Here is a 25,091-nt window from a genome sequence, read left to right as displayed (position 1 = left end):
ATAATTATTGTTATTTTTACTTTATAATCAATAAAATATTATAATTTTCTGTCGTGTATTATAATATTTATTTAAATTTTTTAATAAATATGATTTTAAATCTCGTGAGGTTTTGTAAATAAAATTCAAAAAATTCTGAATGATAAAACATTTTATTTTATTTTAGAAATATAAAAATATGTTTATATATATATATATTGAAACTGTATATATATTATTTTTAATATAATAAGTATGTATGAGAATAATATTATATATAGAATATTTTATAGAAATGAAAAAAAAAGTGTTGGAGTTTGAAAATGTCAATCCAATTCTTTAGGTTAAACCAAACACAATTATTGACTTTTTATTGTTGTATCTTAGGCTTTAATTATTGTACTTAATAGAATTTCATGAAATTTTTAAAAGTCTATCGACATTTTGAATACCTCTAGACTTTTATAGAGTTTTTAAAAGTCAAGTTTGAATACCACATGACTTTTTAAAACTCATCTTGAATACGACTAAACTGCTTAGGGCTGCCGCGAGTTGGGCTTAGGGAGAGGAATGCTAGGGTTGTGTCTTGTGTTTAAGTGGACCGGGCTCGGGTTTTCGGGTTCGGGTCGGGTCTAAAATATTATGGGTCAAATTAGTTTGGTCCGGGTCCGGGTTATATTAGTTGGGCTAGGGTATTTTATTTTAAATTAATTAAGAGTTTAAGTTAGTAATTAATGGGCTTGGGCTCGGTCTATATAATTAATTGTACTAGTTTAATGGTAAATATGGGCTTAATTAATTAATGACGTGAGCCCACTAATTTGTCATGGGACGTTTGATACATGAGAATTATTGGGCCAAGTTATGTCGGGCTTAGTAATTTAATGGTCTAATTTTTAGGTTAATGGACTAATTTATAATTAATAGATTAATTTATGAGTTTAGTAATTTAATGGACTTGATTAATGTTTTAGTGAGCCCATTAGTTTTTCATGAGCCCGGGGGTCCATGAGAATTAATGGGTTAGGTCAAAAGCCCAAAATTTCAAGATTTATTATATACAATTTCTAAGGCATTACAAGACCCAAATATTCGATAATTCAAATCAATAATTCAAAAAATCCCTAAAATAATATTATGAAATTTTGAAATTAATTTTTGAAAAATAGAAAATTCGATGGATACCTCCAATTGGCTCAAATATAGCACCTGCAACTAACAAACAATCATATATCAATTATTTATATTCGAATTCAACCAAAAATTCCCAAATTTGAACCCTAGTCTCGAAATTACCTCAATGTTTCGAATTAAAGGTCCAACAACTCAAACAACATTCCTCCTATCCTAGGCGGCAAACGACGGTAGCAGGGGCGGCGAACGGCGGCGGCTGCGCGCCGAAAATGGGTTTCGAACAACGAGCTCAAAACCTTGCAAAATAAGTACCAATAGCTAGCTCTCGTCGCGAGGATTCATAACAATACAATGAATTGAAACACCATACTTTTTTTTATTATTATTCAAATACTTGATTATGATTCATAGCCTGTCGATTATGATTCAGATATTTCCACAACAGAATAATCGATTATGATTCAGAGCCTGTCGAAAACAAAGAAAATTGAGGAGATTTATACTTGATGGCGTTTCCAGCGGACCGAGGTGAGGGGTGGGGGTGGGTGGGAATCTCGAATCCAGAAAGATAAATACTAGAAAAAGATTGTAATACACCACTATTTTTATTTAATTTTTTTACTTTTCGTTAGAGTAATTAGAGTCAAATATCTAACTTTATTCTGCAGTGGAGTGTATATGTGTATTATTCCATTAGATCTAAATCTATAAGATTTTAGTTTTTACACAGATTTAAAACATAATTGAAAAAATAAATCTAGATACAAGGCGAAGACCACAAAGCAGGCGGCATAAATATAACATGCAATTAATATTAGTATATATTTATGCATCGGCATAAAAAAAAATTGAAAAAAACATTAATAATGTTATGATATCAATAAATATTGCTAGCTTGATCTCTCAAAAGTTTTTAAGTACATGGATTATTTGCTGGACAAAATTAACACACCAAAACAAATGTTGTTTTGAACACTGATATTTGCTGGACAAAATTAACTGAATCTTGTTGGCGCATGGCCTGGTGTATGGAGTATTTCTCAGCTGTCAAAGAATTAAAAACATGAGTATTATAATTATTTTCTCTGTATTTGTTACCTGTTTTGTCAGGTTGAACCAAAAATCAAGAACATTTCAGAAAAATAAGAATATTTAATTGCTGAAAAAGAAAATGTATGAAGATTCAATTTTTAATTAATTACTAGACGAGTTTCCGAGCTAGACTGAAGACATCCGATCTAAACTGCATACATCAACTCAGTTGACAGTTGACAAAGATCAACTGAAGATATGAAGTAAACTGCATTCAGTTTAGGGAGCTAAACTGAATCAGTTTCTCTAAGCTAAACTGCACCAGTAAACTGAACCATCCAAAAGACTGCCGATCAACACATCAGTTTAATTCTTATGGATAAGATCAACCGTACAAATTTGACGCCTCAAAAGCAGAGCACAACACTGTACTATCATGTCAGAGAATGTACACGAAAAAACAAGCTAACGATCTCGATTTGAATTTGAAAGAGCCGTTGTCGGTCAAGTATAAATACTTATCAAGAAGCACTAGGCAAATCATCCGACTCATAAGAACTCGTGCATACATAGAAGCTATCAGAGGTAAACTGAACATTCTCAGCTTACCCACACATATTCAGTCGAGCAGCTAGAAGAGCATCTCAAAGCTTATAACTTTCACGAGTCGAAGAACTCAAACACACGCTTCAAGCATATCAGATCAAGTTAGGATCATCTTGTGCAAAGTGTTGAGTTGTAACACTGCTATTGTAACAAGAATCAGTCGAGGATTGAGTTCTTGAGTCTAGGACTTCTGGGATAGACGATTGTGTATAAGTCTTAGTTTTCGAGTGGGCTGTTGCAAGGTGGTGTAATAGTCAAAGTCTACTAGAGTGAATTCTTCTGAAGTACTGGAAGAAAGAGTGACGTAGGAGATTGAGCTCCGAACATCCATAAAAAAGTCCTTGCACAATCTTACTTTTAGTTAAGCACTCTCACCCACTCTCACGATTCCATTTGAGCATTGGTTCTAATCTGTTAGTCAATCTCATTTCACACTTAATTAAGCTGGTTGATTAACATAAACACACAAAAAGGAAGAAGTTCAGTTGACCAACTATAACTGAACTAAACTTATAAGCATTTAAGGGTCAATAGACACTAAACAAATATTTTATTCACCCACAATTACATTTTTTTCAAACAAGATATATCTCGTTCCGAACAAAACATACATAAAGTAAAAAAAAAAAAAAAAATCCAAAACAAAATATTTTAATATTATTCATCCGTTTGAATGATTCAAACTTTTCCTTAATTAATTATATATCAAGTGCAGTACTTAGGCATATGAGGAGGTGGTGCATGGAGCCATCCGATCGAGCATTAATTCTGCCTTTCCCATTCCCGAGCTTACATTACATGCCTCTCAAAGTGACGGTGCATGAACCAGAAATGGGCCTTGTTGAGAAATCATCGTCCTATCCGCCTCCTGCTTAGTACGTTACACCTGCAAAAATACAAAACACAACAGGGAAACCAAACCAACAACAAAACGTGAGTAACACAAAGGGATTCCGGAACTTAGACGCACTGCTCTCCAGAACCACACCAAGAACCAAGGCGAAGACCACAAAGCAGGCGGCATAAACATAACATGCAATTAATATTAGTATATATTTATGCATCGGCATAAAAAAAAATTGAAAAAAACATTAATAATGTTATGATATATATATAGATGAGAAAACATCATAATTATTTGCAAGAAATTCGTCCTGCATATATAACCTCATGTATATAATCAGCTTTCAAAATCTACTAACGCAAAATCCAATAAGCCTTTCGAAATATACGTACCGATTAAAGCCGCCGGGGAATTCGATCGGCGAACATGCCCTTCCTAGCTCGTCGGAGAGTTGTACAATTAAATCTTTCGCCATCCCCCTGAATCGGACGATCGAGTTGCAATCCTTATATATAATCCAAGAATGAAAATAATTAATCAGAGTGCCTAGAAAAGAAAAAGAAAAATTAAAGAAATCGACCTTGAAACACTTTTACTCGAACAAGATTCTTCGCAAAAAGAAATCGACCCTTTTAATCTGTAATTGTACGTCGAAATCGAAGACCACCGGCAGCTTTCCTTTCCTCAGTTAATATATATTCTTGATTAATATGATCAATAAGAACGACAGGACCTTCGTCTCTGCCCCTCGTTCATCGAAATTCGACACATTCAATTTGCCGATATCTTTTCGCAACGAGTGGCAGAGACGAGGGTCTTGTCGTGCTCGATCTCCAAACATTTTTTTTTTTTTTTTTGACTGAAAAGAAAAAAAAAAAAAAAGAAGAAAAAAGTGTACTAATTGACTCCGTCGATCATCAAATTTCTTATTTATTCAACTATCAAGCCCATAAACAACTCTAAAACGGAAAAAAGCCCAAGAACTCTAGAAGGGAAATTGGATGTCAATAAATATTTAATTATTAATTTTATTTTTTTAAAATTAATATTAAATAATTAAGTAATGATTTATAAATAATATAATTGTGTGATATATATGCAAATAATTAAAATCAAAAGAATATTCCGAGAATATATTTTTGGTGTAAGATTTGAAATAAATGGGCTGAAGATGGATGTTGTATTTGTTGCAGAAATTACACTATTTCAGTGCAAAACTTGCACAAAAATGGTGTTTGTGATTGCAAATGACCTTAAATGGTCATAAATTACGTCACGAATAGGTTGATTAAGAAACACTAAGCAAAAAAATTAAGAATCCTTAGCGCTTGGATAGAAGTATTTCAGATCTATGGATTTCGATTATAATTTTAGTGTTAAAAATTAAACATTGACAAATCTTAAATTCATAACTTGATTATTTACATATTAGTTAGATGGATTCCAAATGACCACTTTATTGGATGAATTTAAAATACGTCATAATAATCATGAGATACTATATCTATACTATAAAGCCCGAAAAATTCGTCACGTAAACCCGCATGCATAACTAGGGGATTTAATGGTTCTAAAAAATATATAATTTAAAAAAAATTCTAATTAATATTAATTATATAATTGATATAAATTTTTTATGATATATATTCTAAAAATAAGAAAAAATTTCAAATCCACATGTCTGAAAAATATATAATATTTTTTAATTTAAAAACACTTCTAATTAAAATCAAAGTGCACTTTTAAAATATATATTACATAATACTGCTAATTTACCATGTATGTGTGAATATATTTATATATATATGTATCACCATATCAATAAATATTTAAAATATCCGATAAATATTAAATATACATGGATATATAGATTAGATCATGGTTCTAATGTAAAAAAAATCATAAAAAATACAAAATATTGCATATTTACCATATATGTATAAATATTTTTATATACAGAATATATATCATAATATCAATAAAATATTTAAAATACCCGATAAATATTAAACATACATGTATATATAGATTACACAATGTTGTTAAGTTAAAATTCATGTATAAATGTTAACAAATATTTTAGCATTTCGTGTGTGATAATTTATTTTAAAAAAAAAAATTAAAAGCGCGCATATTTTAATATTCGAAAAAAAATCACCTGTAATACTTTCACATATTTATATATATACATATACAATATTTTCTTTCCAAAAAATTGAAAATTTCATCTCTAAAATTCGAAAAAACAACCATGATTTTCCTGCACACAATTAAAAATTTTAAAACTTAACAAAAATGACCGAGCATTTTCAATATTGGTTTGACTAAACTTAAAGTATAAATATAGTTTACATGAAAAAAATATTATCTAACATGATCAACTTCAATAAAATAGTCATCCATCAATTGCAAACCAATATGACACATTTGTTTAATTTTATTCGTGAACTAGACCATTCAAACTAGCATTGAACGCTGAAGTTACGGTTAGTATGTTGTTAAGATATACCTCCATATCAAAACAAACAAGATCTCACACGATGGAACATATTGTAAGATATTGAGGCATACATAAATTTTTTGTGATTTATTTTTATGTTCTATCTATGTCCGTTTAATTGTTCAATCTTACTATTTTTTATCATTAATTGTATAAAATAATATCACGTGCATCGCACGACATATTTTTGTTTTTTTAAATTTTTTTAACATTATTATTATTACTTATTGTAGAATTAAATTTTGTTACATTTTAATTTTATATTCAAAATTTTTATATTATCCAATTTAACCACATTATACATGATATATAATCTGTGCATCGCACGGGTGAAATACTAGTATCTATAATATAACGTCCAAAAATTCGTCACGTAAACCCGCATGCATAACTAGGGGATTTAATGGTTTTAAAATAACGAATTATTTTCGATGTCAAACCTAGCCAGAGTACTCCTTGCAAAATATTATGCAAGAGAAGTATATCATGAGTCTCCACTGAAACCTCGTGACTGAGTTATCATGATGAAAAATGCAAAGAGCTCCTCCCATTTTCCTGAAACGAGGAGCATCCTGGCCTTTTCTCTTTTATTTCTATTTTTTAAAAAATATTAACTACATATGAATCTTATATAAATGGTTGGTATCTAGAGCGAGTTCGTCTGAACGCATGTTGTGGCAGATAAATGTGAAGAATGTTTTCTTACCTAGAGAATTATATCGACAAACTAACAAAGTGATTGTTACGGTAAAAATTTTGGAGCCAGCTAAAAAATTATTTAGAGACAAAAATTAAAAATTTATGATAAAAAATTAAATTGATTAAATAAATTTGTTTGTGATCAGTTATATTTATTGAAAAATTAGTTAACCTAAATAAATATATTTTGATAAATATATTTTATATCATATATTTATCTAAATATGTTTATTTAGGTTAACTAATTTTTCTATAAATATAACTGATCACAAAAAAATTTATTTAATCAATTTATTTTTTTAATATAAATTTTATTTTTTATTAAAAAATTGGTTAGCAGAGTTATTGACTTATTTTAATTCTTTAGGATCTCTGCAAGTACTTCAGTTATGTAGATAAACCTAGAGGATTAATTTGGATATATTCAGTTTGGTTCGAGTTCACAAATTTTGAGATGATTTTGTTTTGGCTGGAGTTCGGGCTGAGAAATTTTTTAATAGCATTTTTGTATCAATTCAGCCCGAATATATCTGAATTAACTCATCTAGGTTTATCCACAGAACAGAGGGACCTCCACAAATTCAAATGAATTAAAATAAATATATAACTCCGCTAACCAAAATTTAAGTTAAAAAAAGTTTATATTTAAGAAATATAATATAAAATAAATTTAATGAAAATATGTTGTTTAGGTTAATTAATTTTTTTTATAAATATATCTCATCAAAACAAATTTGTTTAATCAATCAAATTTTTTTAATCGTAAATTTTTTGTTTTGTTTTCTTAATAATTTTTCAGCCCGGTCATCAAATTTGAAAATTAAAATTAAAATTTATATTTTTGAGAAAAAAATTATCATACTAATACTAAATATAAAATAATTTAACAAAATATTATTAATTATACAACTAATTAAAAAAACAAACATAAAAAAAAGATTAAACATGGGGACCTGCAAATTGCAAGTCCTCGTGCGCGTGCGGACGCTACAATTTATCGTCCACTCTCAGCAACAACGAATTTCAGCACATTAAAAAATATTTTAATTTTTTTAAATTAAAAATAAAAAAACCCTTATTTAACAAACAATAAAAATATTTTTTAAAATATAATATATTATGATTTACATATTTTTTCAAAAAACATTTAAAATTTAAACGAATTAAATAAAAAAATCAACTAAATATTTTTCAAAATATTATTACACTAAATCATCTTATAAATTACATAATATAAATAAAAATATAAATAAAATATTAATCTAATAAGAATCTTGTTTTTTTCGATTTCGTTTTGACATATATAATCGAACCATATAATTATGTTTACGACTCAGCAGTACACATATGTTTTACGAGCATGCATGCATAAAACACCTTCCTGATATTTTGTATGATATGTGTTTGCATGTGATCTTATTATATGATATTTGTTAGTACTGGATAGAACATGACGAGCCTTTAGGCTCATTATATTTAAATAGTGCAGGTGAAGATGATATTATAGTTGAGGATGTGGTCCTACTAGTGGTGAGTATGTACGAGCATCCATGACAGCTAGCACCCGTGACCATTGCTTTTTTATGATACGATTTATTATGGGATTTTTATACATCATTTTATTTCTGGACATGATTACCATTTTTCACTGATTTGTATGGTTTAATTGAGATTGTAGTGTATGCATGGGATTTGACGATGGAGTATGACTTACTTATTTACGTTATAAAACTTGCATGCATGAGATTTTAGTTATGCTTGAGTATTTAAATAAATTGCATGCAAACGGTTATATTATGTATTATATTTTATGAAAAACTATTTTATGTATAAATATATATATATGTATGGGCGTATATGTAGCATCACTATTTGTTTTTTTTTAAAAATTTACGGGACGTTTCAAAAACTGCATACATCAACTTAGAGGGCTAAAAAAATCGTTTGTTTGAAGACCCCAACTTTCCTTTCTCATTTTACTCCTCTCTTCATATTTCTTTCACATGTTGGCTAACTTGGATCCCATGTAAATATAACTAATTCCTTCATAACTTTATTTTCACATTTTTTTAACATGTTGGCTAAATTTTTCACATGTTTGTTTGCCTTTGATTAATTATTTTTTTTAAATCATAATTTTCATCGTACCGTTCATTTTAATATGAAATATATAAATATTTTGAAAACATCTACTTCGTAATTTGTAGTTACTGTTCTCTACTGCATATGTGATTAAGTTAATTAATTTTAATTTTGATATATTCATATGTGTTTTATGTTTGTTTTTATATTTAATAATTTACATTATAGAGTTACAAATTAAAGGAAAATAGATTATTGCGGTTTTTATGAAAGCTCGGGATGCTAACATGCGTTGAAAGGAAGAATCAAAGTTTTTCGAGATTAATGCATGGTTTTTTTTTTCTAGTGTTAGTTGATTTAGAGTTCGATTATTTTTTATATGTGAATGATATATAATATTGGAAGATTGTTTATTAAATTTTATTTTACAAATTTTTGAATTTTGAGTGATTTATAATATAGAAAATTTGTGAATTTAAATTTATTTATTTTTATTTGAAAAAAGTCAACGCTTTTTAAATGTTGGCGTATGGGATTTAAAGCGTTGTTAAAGCTAGCGAGATTTCTGAGCTTCACGTGGCAGATGGACACCCTCCAAGGACCGTGCTTTGATACCAATTGAAACGTCTACTACTAATAAATGCGGAAATTTTTTTTTTTAAAATAATACTATACATATACGCCCATACATATATGTATAAACATAAAATAAATAATATTACTACATAAAAATAACTTAATTAATTGCTGAAAATATCCTTATGCAAGAAATAAAAATACTAAGTTTGATAATTCAAAATTCCCATAAATAAAATAATAAAAAGAAGAACTTGTTTAAAAACTCAGCATAATAAAATAAATGTTTCTTAAATATCAACTAAAATCTGCGACGGTAACGGGGCCACTGTTCCGTGAGCTCATACGTCCTCACCACCGGTAGGAGCTACAAAAAAATCATCTGTCTCACCTGCACCATATAAGCGTAGTGAGCCTAGGGGCTCAACATGTCTAAACTTGGATAACAAGGTTTAAAGTAATGCATCACATAATCATATTAATACATATACATGATACATGAGCATGCATGAAAATATTTTTCATAACATAATTACTGAAACATAAATCTTAATCATAAACATCATCTTTCTTCATCATACATAACATAATTGAGCATGGTATTTTTGAAACAGTCTATGGTCATATCCGTAAGTGTGACGTTTATCTGTGCCGACTGATCAGTCTCATAAACCAACGTACGTGGCGATGATAAATCACCTCCTATGGTAGTAAACTACTGCATAAATCATATATCATATGGTGGATAACCACCCTTATGTCACTCTACTTCAAATTCCATCAAGAAAATATTTTTGCTCAACTCATACATAATCATAATCATAACATATAAAATTTCATGAATGCATGCACTGAAAATTTGTCCGTAATATATATTTAATTGATTTTTTCATAATAAATATACTTATACTTAAAATATAAACTTCATGCATAAAATAATTAAATATATATTCCGGACTTAATTATTTTTTTCATGGTTTGATCCAGACTGCTGGTCTCTCTACTAAGCCCCTTAACTGACTTAAAGCCCATTAAATAACTTAAAGCCCATAGCTAAATAACTAATTTTAAAAATTATAATTTTTACTAAAATAAAATACTTAATTATTATTGGGTTTAAATAAAAATATTTAGGCCCATTAACTAATTAATTCCTAAAAATTCATTGGGCTGACCCATAAAATCACTGACTGGCCCAAAAATTCCTATGAGCCCACGAGCCCATAAAAATCATTGGGCTAACTTAAAAATAATTTTGAAAGCCCAAATAAAATTATTTGGAATTAATTGGCCTAAAAACCAATTAAAACATAATATATTTAAAAAATTAAAATACTCAAGCCCGGCCCACCTAACCTGAACTCGGACCAACCTGACCCGATCCCTGACTACCTGACCCGACCCAGAACCCAACCCTGACCCGGAACCCGACCCAGCAACCAAAACCCGAACCCCTCCTCTTTCCCCTTCCCCTCGGCGGCGGGTAGCAGCCAAACAAGGGCTGCTGCCACCCTACTCCGGCCGCCCCTGGCCGGAGTACCACCGCCCAGACGTGGCCCACGTCTGGGCGGTCCCAACCCACCATGGCTCAGCCCGAATCATGGTCCAAGCCAAGAAGCTGAAGGTTTCTTCTCATAAACCCTAAACTGCAGCTCTTTGACCAACTCGACCCTAGACCTGAACCTAGCCGACTCCAGCCCCTGTAATCCGATCATGGCTCGCTTCCTAGGACCCTAGCCCACCTCTGACTCAAGCCCTAGCCTCTGGACCGAACCATGCAAGGCCAAAAGCGAGTTATGATCATGAATGCACCAAAACATGCACCAATTCATTCATTGTAACACCCGGTATTTTAAATACGTAAATTCGCATGCATAATTAGGATATTTAATTATTTAAATTTATGATTTATGGGTTAAATAATTATGTGAATTATTTGTGCATGATTTAATTTATTTTTAAGCATTTAACCCATAATTAGTGATTTTTATGATTTTTAGTATTTTAATTATTTTATCGCGTAGACGGGACCGTGGACGGACGAGATGACAACTTTCTAGCCAATTAATTTCATGAGCCTTTTTAGAGCCCTAAAATATTATTTTGAGTTGTATTACCTCAAAATTTTTAGTATTTAATTTTATATAATTTTAGGAGTCCATTTTATTCAAAATAAGCCAAAATATTGACTTTTTAGTATTTTTAAAATTCCATTAATTTGGTATTTCGGGATTTTAATATATTTAAGTTATTTATCAGATTATTAAATTTTATATAGATTTTTTTTTAAGTGGTATAATTTTTATAATTAAAACTTTTTTAATTATATTTAACTATCCTATACTTTAACTTAATTAAACCCTAAACCTAATATCCCTAACCTCACGTATTCAAGCCCCAGCCGACACCCCACTCTCCTCCATCACCCTCTTCATCGTTCCAGACATCCCCAAGGCTCCATAGCTCGATTTTCTTTAAGCTTCGAAGGTGTGTTCGTCGTTCGTCGTCCCGGAATCGTCCCACGCTCGTTTTTCTCTTCGTTTCCGATGAAAGGCATGATTCTTTTCCTACTTTCGTGTCATATCAGTGGTTAATAGTGTGCGTGTGTATGCATGAGAATTACTCAAGAAAATTTCAAAAAAAAATCGTTTAGTTTTGATTGGGATGCACCTTGTTCATGTTATTCTCCCATGTTCACGTTTTCTTGCTTCATGTCTTGTATGGCTGCTGGTCAAAGGTTGAAGGGGGTTCCTTAGGGTCCCTAGATTGGTGTGGTTCGGCTGGTTTGGGCTGGAAGGGGGCTGAGGCACGTTGGTTCGATGATGGTCCAAGGGGGTGCAGTTTAGGGTTCGATGGAAGAGGCCTTCGGGTTGGAGGTAGGGACCGTGGCTCGGGCTGAGCCACGGTAGGTTAGCACCGCCCAGACGTGGGCTACGTCTGGGCGGCGGCGCTCCGGCCAGAGGTGGCCGGAGCTGGCCGGCAGCAGGCCATGAAGGCCTGCTGCTCACGGCCGAAGGAAGGTCGGGTAGGGGGGATCGGGTTAGAGGGTTTGAAGGGTCCGGGTCGGGTGGTTAGGTCCGGGTCGGGTCAGTCAAGTCTTGGGTCAAGTTAGTTGGGTCCGGGCCCGGGTTAAGTTAGTTGGGCTCGGGTATTTTTATTTTTAAGTTTAAGTTTAATTAAAGGTTTAATGGGCATAATTAAATCTTAAAATATTATTGGGCTCCATTTAATTATTTTGGGTTGATTTTAATTAGTTGGGATTTAAATTAATTTAATTAAGTAATTCCAATAATTTTTATGGGCTTTAGGGCCCGTGAAAGTTATTGGGCCAGTCTTTGGGCTTTTGGGCCCATTGGGCCAGAATTGGCTGTTAATGGGCTTTAATTATTTAATTGGGCTTAGAATAATTTTATTGGGCTTAATCATGATAATGGGCCAGATTTAAGTAATTGGGCTTGAGTGTTAGGGCCAGCAGTCCAGTACAATCCATGAGAAATTTGCATGTGTCCTGATTATATATTTAATTATTTTTATGCATTGAAGTTATTTTAATATTTATCTGTTAGTAAAAAATTAAATTAAATATATATGAAGGACACACATTTTATTTAAGTACATGCATTCATGAAATAATTTTATGCATAATTAAATGTTTAAGGTTGAGCAATAATAAAATATTTTATGTTGGAAGTTGAAGTAGTGTGACAATTTAAGGGGGATTCGTCCCCATATGTGAACTATTGAAGGGCAGTTTACTGCCAATTTAAGAGGTGATTCGTCACCGCCACGTACATTGGTTTCCACGCTGATCAGTATTTAATGTATGATTTAAGGTTACACTACGGATACAACCATGCGATGTTAGAAATTTAACTGCTCAACAATGTTTATGTATTATGTTATTTAAGTTAATTTAAGTTATGTTTATGCCATGATATTTTTAAGCATGCTCATTCATGTATATGTTATGTATTAGTATCAAAGTGATTTAAATTATTTTAAACCCTTGTTATGTTAGCATGTTGGGCCTCTAGGCTCACTACACTGGTATGGTGCAGGTGAGTTCGTAGAGGAGGATGTAGCTCCTACCGGCGGCGATGACATATGAGCGGACATGCAGTGACCCCGTGACCGTGATAGATGTCTGAGTCACATTGCATGTTTTAATTATGTCAGCATGTTACACTTTTTAATTATTTTTCAGTGGTTGTGGTTTTGAATATTTTACTTGAATATTTATAGTGCATGCAAATTTTACATCATTTTTCTTATGCAGTATTTTTAATTAAATGTTTGACTCAGATATTTATTTTATTTAAAGAATGCAATTTTTATTTAAGTTATTTATTTATTTATTTTAAATCTTTTATTCTGTGCATGTATGTATGGGCATATATGTGCATATTTTATTTAGTAAGTATAAAAAAAAAAAATTCCGCATATTTATTTATTAATTATAGAGTTAGGGTCGTTTCATTCATACTTGCAATAAATTCGAACCATGGCTAATAAATTCTGAAACAAAAATATCATTCATGCATAATAGCTTATATGGTGGCCAAATAAAAGTTTTAGACATGCCTTAGATGAAGATAGATGAAGAAACGAGACAATAATCGCGTGTACGGCGCTCCGGGACGAACGGATCTTCTTGATTTCTTGAAAACCTAGAAGGCTTTGGCTATGGTGTGAAACTTTCTGATGAAACGTGAGGAAGATGATGAAAAAATATGGGGGAGGTGGCTAAAGATTTTTGTAATCGGTATAGGGATTGATTTTTAGGTTTAATTTGAGTAGATATTGGTTTAAATAAATAATAATAATCAACATAAAGATAATATACCAACAAAACTTTATTTAAAACTCCTAATAATAATAATAATCTGATACTAAAACTCAAATCCCGAAATTAAGACTTAAGGGATTTTTAAAAATTAATAAAAGTCAATAAAATGACTTATTTTGGCTAAAAATCAACCCTTAAATAAGTATATAATTAAATACTAAAATTTTCTTGACAAAATACCTTAAAATATTATTTTAAGGCTCATAAACTCATAAAATATTTTTGGCTAAGAATTTTGGTATCTCGTCCATCCACGGTCCCGTCTACGCGATCAAAATAATAAATTCCTTAAAAATCTAGAATTTCCATAATTATGGGTTAAATGCTAAAATAAATTAAATCATGCATATAAATCACATAAATACATTTAACCCTTAATTAAAAATTAATTTCTCCTAATTATGCATGCGGATTTACGTTTTAAAATTTCCGAGTTCGAACACCGATGAATTAAATCTAGTTTAACTTTCAAACAAAGCGGTTAGACACTCAAATTAATCATTCTTAATTTAATAGGACACGTAACCCTCTATATAAGAGTCTATGTACATATGACATTATCCAAAAAAACAAACAAACAAACACACAAAATTAAAAACACCACGTTTCGAAAGTAATCCTCAAAAATAAATATACTAGTAAATTTCTTTTAACTTTCAACGAAAAACTTGTAATTTTCACATTTAAAATTTTTAATTAATTAAAAACTACGTACATATACCTTGATCAAATATTCTTTTATCCCAAAATTGCCGAAGTATAATTTGTAGATAGTTGAATAACGATCATTTTGGTGTGATTAGTTAATTAGTGCATGAAGCGCCATCTATAATGTAAAAGTTGCCGGAAATTAATGATGGTGATGTGATTCACCTTACGGCGGAGTCGGGGAAGCGTTTACATGGCTGAAGCTGGCGGAGGACGTGGAGATCTCCGCCGGAGCAGAGCTCCGTCAAGAGACACGACCAATTCGGGGAATCGATGGCGGCGTAAAGCTTTGGAAAAAACGGATGATCCAACATTTCCAGAATCTCCCTCTCGGTCCTCGCTCTATATATCTTCTTTCTTGCGGTTCGCCAGCTCCTTCCTGTCCATCACTTTCGCCGCGAATAGAGCAGTGGAAATGGGATTGTTGATGGGAGGATCTTTCAGTTTGGATAAGTAGACGACGCCGATGTCTCCGGGGCCTAAGCGGCGGAGGAAGAGGAGGTCGGAGAGTGATAGGGAAGGGAAGGGACGATGGATGGAGTCACCGGAGGAAGAGTGAAGTTTTAGAGTGGTGGAGGAAGGGAAGTGGGCGGAGGAGGAGGCCCAGTCGGAGCCGGAGCTGGTGGAGCGGTGTATGTCAGTGGCGGCGGTGGTGGTGGTGGAGGAGGAGGAGTTGAAGCTCATGCTTTGAAGATCGTCAATCAATGGGTCCATTTTGTGTTTGTGGAATTGGATAGACGAGATTTGATTATTTGGACGGCCCAAATCAGCTTAAGAGATCAAATCATTTGATCTGCAAACTAATTTGGTCCGTCCAAATCAGGTTTGGGTATTTGTATTGAACTAGTTTAGAGATGGAAAGAGGAGTGAGTTGGGCCGTGAAAGTGGCCTTGGGAAGCGTGGACTTGGGCCCAATACAATCACACGTTTGCACATGTGAACATTAATAAAATAATAATAATTTAAAAGAAGATATCAGAAATAAATATATTATTTAAAAAATTATATTTTGATTGACGCGTTTAAAATCCATTTGGTGTTATGGATGAAATAAATAAATGATATGTACAAAAACATCGTTTAGTACAATAGATGAAAAATGTGATAAACCACAATTATTTGATAACATATGAATAAGTAATATATAGAGATGACTAATATGTTGTTCTGTTTTGTTTTTAAATTTTTAAGATTAATATATTTACTATTTCCAATTTCAAACAATGTTGAGAAAAAGATCTATATTTCTAAATTCAACTCATATCAAGTCGATTTGTTTCAGAGACATTTTTAAATCGATGAGTTCAAAACAGCAATATACCAAATGGATCCAGATAATCCCTGGGCCCTGATGGTTTAAATCCAGCATTCTATCAATAGTTTTGGCATATTATTGGGGAAGAAGTGTTTCGAGCATGCAGTGGATGAATTACTAGTTCAGAATTTTCGGAGAAATTGAATGAGACGAATATTGTTCTTATCCCAAAAAAAGAGAGTCCACAAACTATGCAAAATCTTCGATCGATTTCTCTATGCAACGTGATCTACCGTTTATTGGCGAAGGTATTGGCAAGTCGACTAAAAGAAATTTTGCCACGTTTAAACATAAACATACTTGTTCCCACATCGAGAATTAAATAAATAATTTGTTATTTATAAATCACTTCCACAATCGTTTGTTTTCCAAGCTCAGTCGCGAGGGCCTGTAACCTTAGTTGGGGCAATAAAGTGGAGGTGAGTGAAGCTGTGAGCACTATCTTCCAAGGGGATTGGGGCCTTGTTCGCCCATCAAAACCGTTACATGAGATGTGATGGGAACCTTGAGCCCGGATTTGACCGCTGATAGCTAGCGGGGGCGCTCCCATCGTGCACAAGTGTTAGTTAGTAACTCTTTATTGCCGGCTTGACAGAGCAACGATATTATATCAGTTTTTAATTCAGGCTTGTAGATAGTGTTTCCACCTTATTCGAACCTCCAAACTTTTTTCGCCACATTTTCGAAGAAAATCATTCGTTTTTCAATTTCTAAAATTATTATGCAATAATTTTTTTTATGGCAAACACTTATATGAGACCGTTCTATGGATCATTTTTCATGTGACGGATCTCAAACCCACGACCCGACCAGCCCATGCTCTGACCCAAATTATAATCCAATTTCTAAACTCAATTGAGCCCTAACTCCATCGGTGCTCTGCTTACGAAATTCAACATAGAAACTCCCAGTCACGAATCCAACAATCCCCGACTCTTTTTCAATCTTGAATTTCGGAAGATTTTGAAGATTTTGGTTGTGCACAGCTTCGCATTGGTGTCAAATCTGTACGAAAACGCTAAACAGAACTCAGTCCGCTTAAATCCACACTCGAAACAGTGGATAACGCCTTTACGTCCGTGGTTGATCCTATTTTTCAAAAAGTTAAGGGTGTTCCTCTGATCTCCTTGTATTTCTCGACAAGAAGGTAAGGGTTTCTTTCCAATTCAGTTTTTTTTCTTGTTTTATTATTTTCGCTGGATTTGGAATTTTAATTTCTTGCAACTTACTCCGTCTTTTCGATTACGATTTTGTAATCAGGATGATATCATGTTTACAATAATTGTTTCTCGTTTTGATTGGAAAGGTTTTCAGGATGATCAAAGCTATTCAAGTAGTATGTCATAAGGAAAAACTTGTCTTCCGATGTAGTAAAGTTAGGAAAGTTATAGTTTTGAATTACTGTGGTCATGATTTTCTTGTGTGATGAAGAGATTAGGCGAATTGAACAATTTAAGCTTGATTGATTTCTGTTCCATCTATTGAAACTAGAAACTTATGTCAAAATTTCATATTTCAGTCTCTTGAATTTAAGAAATGGCCTTCTAAACTTCTTCTAGTCGTGCCCTTCGATAAATCTCGAGTCCTCCCTAGATTGAAATGTGTATTGCTATACTAGCAAATAGTTGTGAACCAATTGGCTTTCTTTTGGTTCAAAGGTAACCAATATCATGCTATGCACAGAGCATTCGAGGTTCAGTTCCTGCAGCTGTGCACTGGTCGGAGAAGTACAACAGGATGTTCAAAGATATGGCTACACAATGGTATGGTTTATTTAACTATGTCCCATTGGTTCCTGTTGAATTGATCTCGTATGACCTAAGCTGAACTTATTTGTGCTATTATTTGATTGCGATTACGTATGGAATATTTTGGTAAAAAACTGTAAAAAAATTTGTTTGATATTAGTAATTACAAAATTTTGTTGGCCCTCAACTTCTTGAAAATGTTCTGTATTCCTGTGTTTATTTCCAGGATTTTCAGCTTTTAAGCCTTTCATAATGCTCTGTATAAAGTATCTATGTACTTGCATTTCTATTTGTTACATTCACCATTCAACCTGGTAATTTGGCTTCCGAATTTAAGCCCATTCTATTTGGTTCAGAAGATGTTTTGTCTAAACATGTGCTTGCTTTCCCTGTTCTAGAATGGCCAAGGAGGAACATGCCCTAAAGACTGATGCAAATGTAGACTAGTCCGGCATTGTAAACTGTACTAAAAACATGTGTTTGCTTTCCCTGTTCCAGAACGGCCAAGGAGGAACACGCCCTAAAGATTGATGCAAATGTAGACTGGTCTGACATTGTAAACTGTACTATTCCTCAAACGGCAGTGATGCAAAAAAACTTAATGGTGAGTTCATCGAAATCACATGGTGACGACGACGATCAAGGTCTCCAAAGATCATCCGGCTGGCTGTTTTTTTCTAAGAAGGGTGGTAGAACGAGTGTGAAAGTCGATTCCGAGTCCCCAGTGCCGAATTTGAAAATTAAGAACCCTAAATTTGTACGAAAATTAGGGATGAAAATATAAATCTTGTGCCGTGGAAGATTTGAACGTGATATTGAAAAAAAAAATCAATGGAAGAAAGATTAAGACGCGTTAGACAGAGGAAAAGAATTGAAAACGCAGATTACCTTTCTTCTCTTCAAGAATTGAGAACGAAGATATAAACGTGATATGCGAAAGAAATATAGTTCAAGTGGAATTGGGAAGTGACGCCAAAGTGAGAATCCCTAGTATTCTACAGATCCGGTTAGAATTATAAGTTATTTGAATTATAAATGGGCTGACCCGTTTAATGTGAAACAGTGTCACAAAAGTAGTGTTACTCTAAAATTTATATTGGCAAATAATTGGGATAAAATATAAAATTTAAATTTAATATCAAGATTATTTTTTTAAAAAAATTATATCAAGATATCGTTTTAACATTATTTTAATTATTAAAAAATTATAACAGTGAAGCATGTATTAAATGACCTGCATACATGTCTCGTTGAATAAGCAAACTTGGCTTGTCACTCGTCGACATTGTCTGCTTATTTTAAAAAGAATGTTCTAATAAATTAATAATAATTATTATTGTTATTTCCTGTCACAGAAATCGAATGTATAATTGACAAATTTTCTGGTGCACCCATTTCTTTTCTTTGTTTTTGATATTATCTTAAATAATCAGAAGGAAATTTAACTATTTAAGTACATAGCAATTAAAAAAATTTAATATTATTTTCTTTCTTTTATATATTTTCTTCACCGGTGAATATGGCCAATGACAAATGGACCTCAAAAGACTACACGAGATCAAATATGGGCCATTGTGCAAAAATTACAAAAAGTTGGGCTTTTATCTATACCTGATTTGGTAGAGAAGGCTGTTACAACCGTAGTTTTACTTAAAGTTCTCTTTAATTTTTTTTAAAGAAGTCATTATATATTCAAATATATATTTATTTTACATTGCATTTTTTTTTTCCAAAAAGGCATTTCAGAAACATTTTTTTTAAAATATATTCTAAAATTATATGCTCATAATTCCCATTGTCATTAAATTGGTAATCATTAATAAAATTCATTACGAATTCATCGAATTATTCAGTATTTACGCGTCTTTATTCAATATAGAGAATTAAATGTCAATAGAGTTTTCAAATAAAAAAAATAAATGTCAAAAGCCAAACTTACTTCACTACTTTCACTTTTGTTAGAGAGAACGTCTCTCTTTACTCTGGTGACTTTATTACATTAATAATTATAGAGTATACTATAATATCATAATTACTCGCCCTCCCAAAAATATACAAAAATAATTATAATGTTATGCTAGTTTATGAAATAAAATACATGTAATAAATCTATTATAATTTTAAATTATATATGAATTTCATGTAGAACTCATATATGTTGTTAGTAAAGAAATGATTGAATTATATATATTAACCTTAATTTATTTTGTGTAGTTCTTTTTTAGACGATATAACGGAGTTATATTTTTTAGATGAGTTAATCAGATCTTTACTTATATTATAATTAACTTAAAAGTAATATTTTTTATGAATTAATCAGGTCAGAAAATGCATCCTATAAAATTGATCAATAAAACGATTTAATGATTTATTTTTTTAATGAGAGAAAATTTATTATATTATTTTGGAGATTATATCAAGCAATCTAATATTTTATTCTACGGCAGCCATGCATTACTTCCCCCAACCCCCGCCCGACGCCCGACCACACTCACAATTGAAGCCTATAGTAGACTGTGATATATAGCTGGGGACAAATCTTGAAGCTTATTTATTTTGCGGCATTTTTCAACTCCACTTTCCGCCAATTTAGTGCCAACACAAATTAAACAAACTTCATCATAAATCATGATGCAGGACCAAAAAAGACGACAGTGCTTCTTCTCGTGAGTTGAATAAAGAATTTCCCATTCTCATACGCTCTTCTTCCTTATATTATCTCTACTTTACACTCTATACTTGACGAAACTTGGCCTGTTTCTTGTTTTATTTCCTTCTAAGTTCTAATCAATCTGCAAACTCGAACCCTCTGTTCATCGTGCTGTTAATGGGGGAAAAAGGTTTGAACTTTTTGAAATATACTTACGGCTCTGCCTCTAATCTGTTTCAAAGTTGAAGATAGCAGTGGGATTTTGGTTCTTGACGCTTTGATCGTTTTATCAAGGTACCCTTTTGAGTTCTCTCTCTCCTTTTTCATTATCAATGTCTATATTTGTGTGTTTACGTTTTTTAGGTTATCGGGTAGCCCTTTTTTTTTGTGTGTGTGCTTAAGTTTTTTTATAGCAGTTGGTCTACCAGTGGTGGTCCATTTTTCTTGGTTTATCCATGTTACTGGTCTGGAGATGGAGACAACGGGAAATAAATGAGAGCTAGTGGTTTCTTTCTTCCCTTTTCCATCCACACGCTTATTTGATAGGTATTTGGTGAATGGAAGGAAGAAAATATGCTGTCATTTTGTCTTTGTTTTTCTTAATGTTTTTGTTCTCGGATCCTTAAATTTTGCCCAATATTATCCCATTTTTGGTTTGTTTCTGGCTCTCATTAGTTGTCACTTGTCCGTTAATTTTCTTTAAGTGCTTGTGATTTGTGGTTAGTTCATTTTACTCACCAGGGGATTGTTTTTGAAATTCCTGACTTCTTGGCATGGCTAAATTTCAAATGTTTAGAGAAATTAAGGATGAGACTCAAGAAACCAGAGGAAATGGATGGGTGAGCTTCATGGTCAACAGCATATGTTTTCATCCAATATTGTGCAGTATTTTAGAAAATCTGGGGACGGGATGGATTTATTTGAATTGGAGCTATGAATTCCAGTTTTAGTTATGTCGAGAGAAATTAGTTGAAGAATCAGTTTCACGACATTTAAAACCATTTCGAGATAAATGAACGAGGTCAAATTTCCTGATGTTAATGCTTTCCTATACAGTATCTGCTTTTCCTTTCTTGATTTATTTTGAAGACAGTTTAGCATCAACATTAATTGATGTACAATGACTTTCATTCTCAGTTGTGTTCATCTATGGGATAATGTTTAGAATGAGATTTGAAGTGAAAAATATAGCAGTATAGCATATCTTAATGAACTGGTTTAGCTCAAAATTTCCTGGAAGTATGACATTGAAGCTTTACGTGATATTTGGTGCCGTAAAATGAATACAGCCTGGGGAGTTTGCATTGCTGAGGATTTCAACTTTCAAGATGACTGAGGAATCTCCTCGAGTATTTTGGTTTAGCTTTCAGGATTCGGGCTTCTTCATCATTTGAGTGCATGTCTGAAATCGATCGAAAGGTTCTTACTAAATTTTGTTGGTATAGATGTCTCTGATCACGAATGTGTTACCTGGGAGTTGTGAAATAGTAGAGTTAACCGACAAACACAATCTTGAAACTGAACGTGTCAGTGGAAATGATAGAAAGTGGCATTCGGGGAAGGCTCAGAAGAAGTGCTACTCTGTAGAGGATGAAATTAACAAACTTTTTGAAGCGATTGATATCAGGCGTAGTTCTAGTCTAGATGTTGACTGGCTGCAGAGAAATTCTGGGGGTACTTTTAGTAAAAGAGCCATGAAAAGACCAATGAGAATCGGCCAATCTCAAGTTTTTGGTGTGGGGATTTCAGAGTCTGGGAGTTTGAAACAAGCCCTGAGAGGATCCTGCATCTCTCAAGCATCAGAAATGGCCGCAATGAGGAAACTACCGTCGAAGCTTTCAGCATCACCCAGCGCTTCAAATGCAGGAGTTACTGATAGGTTACACAGGGTCGAGGCCAGTGAATTGGTTCGACCCCCTGATGAAAGCAAAGAATTATCCTTGATACCAGAAAGAATCTCGTTAAACATTTCAGACAAGGAACCTGAATTTGGACATTCATCAATTACTGGAATATCGGAGAGAACAACACAACTTTCTGTTTTAAATAAGACAGTTCCTATCTCTGAGGAGGATTCAATCACGAGGAGTGCTAAGGATAAGGAAAAGGAAGACAGGTCAGAGTCTGTATTTTTATCGTCTAGTTTAAATTCAAAAGGCAAGCTCATCAAACCTTCAGGCAAGGTTTTTGGTTTTAACGAGCAAGGTTTAAGAAACAAGAACAATCTTATTCCTCGCATCATCAGCAAACCAAAGATTGTATCGACCAAATCTGATGAAAGATCGAGATCAAGGGAAAAAGGGGAGATATATCAAAGCTCAAAAAGTAGCATAGGGGAATACAGCAGTACAACAAGTAACAGCGACGAAAGCTATACAAGTATATCTAGTCGCAGTGGCTATCGGCCGCACATGTCAAAAGACTTGAGATGGGAAGCCATACGATCTGTTCAGAAGCAGCATGGAAGCTTGGGTTTGAAACACTTCAAGCTATTGAAGAAACTTGGAGGTGGAGATATTGGGACAGTTTATGTTTCTGAGCTGATAGGCACTAGTTGCCTTTTCGCTGTGAAAGTAATGGATTATGATTTTTTGGCAAGTGGAAAGAAGATTATGCGGGCTCAAACTGAAAAAGAGATACTGGAAATGTTGGATCACCCATTTCTCCCTACACTTTATGCGCATTTTACAACCAAGAAATTCTTGTTGTTGGTTATGGAGCACTGTCCAGGAGGTGATCTTCATGTGCACCGTCAAAAGCAGTCCACAAAAAGTTTCCCTGAGCAGGCAGTCAGGTAAAGTTTCAAACAGTAGTCTCCCGATAGCCCTTTCAGACGTATAACCGGAGAAGCAAACTAGGCCATAAACTTCAATGAGCATGCGAGAAAATATAGTACCTGCAGTCCTCTCATTTTGACAATTTGTACTTTCTTACAAGAGCTTTTTCGTGTTTGCAAACTTCAGAGTTTTATTACCAAGGCTTGTTAAGGAATCATAACTGCGTTTGTTTTTCAACACTCTATGCAGGTTCTATGTTTCTGAAGTCCTCCTTGCTCTGGAGTACCTTCACATGCTTGGCGTTGTGTACAGAGACTTGAAACCCGAAAACATATTGGTTAGAGAAGATGGGCATATCATGCTCTCAGATTTTGACTTGTCTTTTAGATGCACCGTAAAACCTACGGTAGTCAAGTCATCTTCGCCACTTCCCGAAGCTCAAAACAAAATGTCCAGTTCATGCTCAGGTTCTAGCTGCATCGACCCTTTTTGCCTCCAACCGTCATGGCAGCTCTCTTGTTTTACACCAAGATTTTTATTCACGGCCCCCAAAGCTCATAAACTATACGCCGACCAATGCATTCCAATGCCGCAACTTGTAGTAGAGCCCACCAGTGCTCGGTCCAACTCCTTCGTAGGAACACATGAATACCTGGCTCCAGAGATAATCAAGGGGGAAGGCCATGGGAGTGCCGTGGATTGGTGGACACTAGGGATATTTCTATACGAGCTTTTATATGGCAAGACACCCTTTATAGGATCAAGCAACGAGAATACTATATCAAATGTTTCGTCCCAGTGCCTCGAGTTTCCTGCTTATCCAATGGTCAGCTCTCATGCTCGAGACTTGATCAGAAGGTTACTACAGAAGGAACCAGAGAATAGACTGGGATCAACAAAGGGTGCAGCAGAGATCAAGCAACATCCATTCTTTGAAGGCCTGAACTGGGCTTTGGTTCGTTGCGCAACGCCTCCAGATCCTCCTAAGTTCGATTTGGGAAGCACCATCCCTGAGCTTAGAGCGGATGAAATAGAATTTGAAATGTTTTAGCAAATTTTAATGTGGAAGTGTTACAGCTAGGAATTTCCATTTTAACTCAAGTTTCTTCTGATGATTTGTAGCTGATATATATAGCATACGGTGCAAATGTATTCAAAGAATATGCTGCCCATGAAAAATGAATGAACTTTCAAGGAGTCTAAAGCTTGAGAAATTTTGTGTCAGAGTCGTCTACAAAGGAAATTATTTTCTATCTTATATTAAAGAATAGAAGTCATTCGGCAAAGTTGCAGTGAATCACACCTAAAATGTCTAGGTTTGCAATTAAATTGAGTCGTTTGAAATATGTGATATATAATTTATTTTCATTCTTAAGTAACATAAACCAAAGAAACTCAAATGCATCTCTTACTCATTTGTCTGATAATTATACTAATAACAATCTATATAAATTGACTCCAATATTTTAATGATATTTGAAATATATTATGATTACCACAAGTCACAACCAATATAGAATAACACCAACGATGTCGTACTTACCTTTTCTGGACAGTTAACCCAAACTGAACAGAGACTTGCGTCTCGCATTGAC

General features: G+C 33.2%; 1 protein-coding gene and 1 long non-coding RNA gene across 9 annotated transcripts; both read left to right on the top strand.

The window, feature by feature from the left end:
• Positions 1-17,206: 17,206 nt before the first annotated feature.
• LOC140885366 (uncharacterized) lies at positions 17,207-18,703 on the top strand. Of its 3 annotated transcripts, none has more exons than XR_012150892.1 (3): positions 17,207-17,468; positions 18,005-18,084; positions 18,568-18,703. It is a non-coding gene; the product is annotated as an uncharacterized lncRNA (long non-coding RNA). The 3 variants fall into 3 exon arrangements; XR_012150894.1 differs by having other exon boundaries at positions 17,980-18,084; XR_012150893.1 differs by having other exon boundaries at positions 18,468-18,584.
• Positions 18,704-20,543: 1,840 nt separating this feature from the next.
• On the top strand, positions 20,544-24,685 carry LOC140879793 (serine/threonine-protein kinase D6PK-like). Of its 6 annotated transcripts, none has more exons than XM_073283704.1 (4): positions 20,544-21,013; positions 21,516-21,558; positions 21,857-23,513; positions 23,746-24,685. In XM_073283704.1, the coding sequence occupies exons 3-4, from the start codon at positions 22,165-22,167 to the stop codon at positions 24,545-24,547; spliced, it is 2,151 nt and encodes a 716-aa protein (XP_073139805.1). In that variant the 5' UTR covers positions 20,544-21,013; positions 21,516-21,558; positions 21,857-22,164; the 3' UTR covers positions 24,548-24,685. The 6 variants fall into 6 exon arrangements, with proteins under 6 accessions (XP_073139805.1, XP_073139802.1, XP_073139803.1 ...); XM_073283701.1 differs by having other exon boundaries at positions 21,516-21,740; XM_073283702.1 differs by lacking the exon at positions 21,516-21,558 and having other exon boundaries at positions 22,009-23,513.
• Positions 24,686-25,091: the final 406 nt, after the last annotated feature.

This window comes from Henckelia pumila, chromosome 2, assembly GCF_033568475.1.
Source record: "Henckelia pumila isolate YLH828 chromosome 2, ASM3356847v2, whole genome shotgun sequence".
Lineage (NCBI taxonomy): Eukaryota > Viridiplantae > Streptophyta > Magnoliopsida > Lamiales > Gesneriaceae > Henckelia > Henckelia pumila.
This window is presented reverse-complemented; position numbering and strand designations above follow the sequence as displayed.

Excerpts from the sequence above, each read along its gene's own strand:
- LOC140879793 (XM_073283702.1), top strand. The coding sequence starts at position 22,165 with ATGTCTCTGATCACGAATGTGTTACCTGGGAGTTGTGAAATAGTAGAG. Across the intron at positions 23,514-23,745 it reads TTCCCTGAGCAGGCAGTCAG|GTTCTATGTTTCTGAAGTCC; the intron begins GTAAAGTTTCAA and ends CACTCTATGCAG.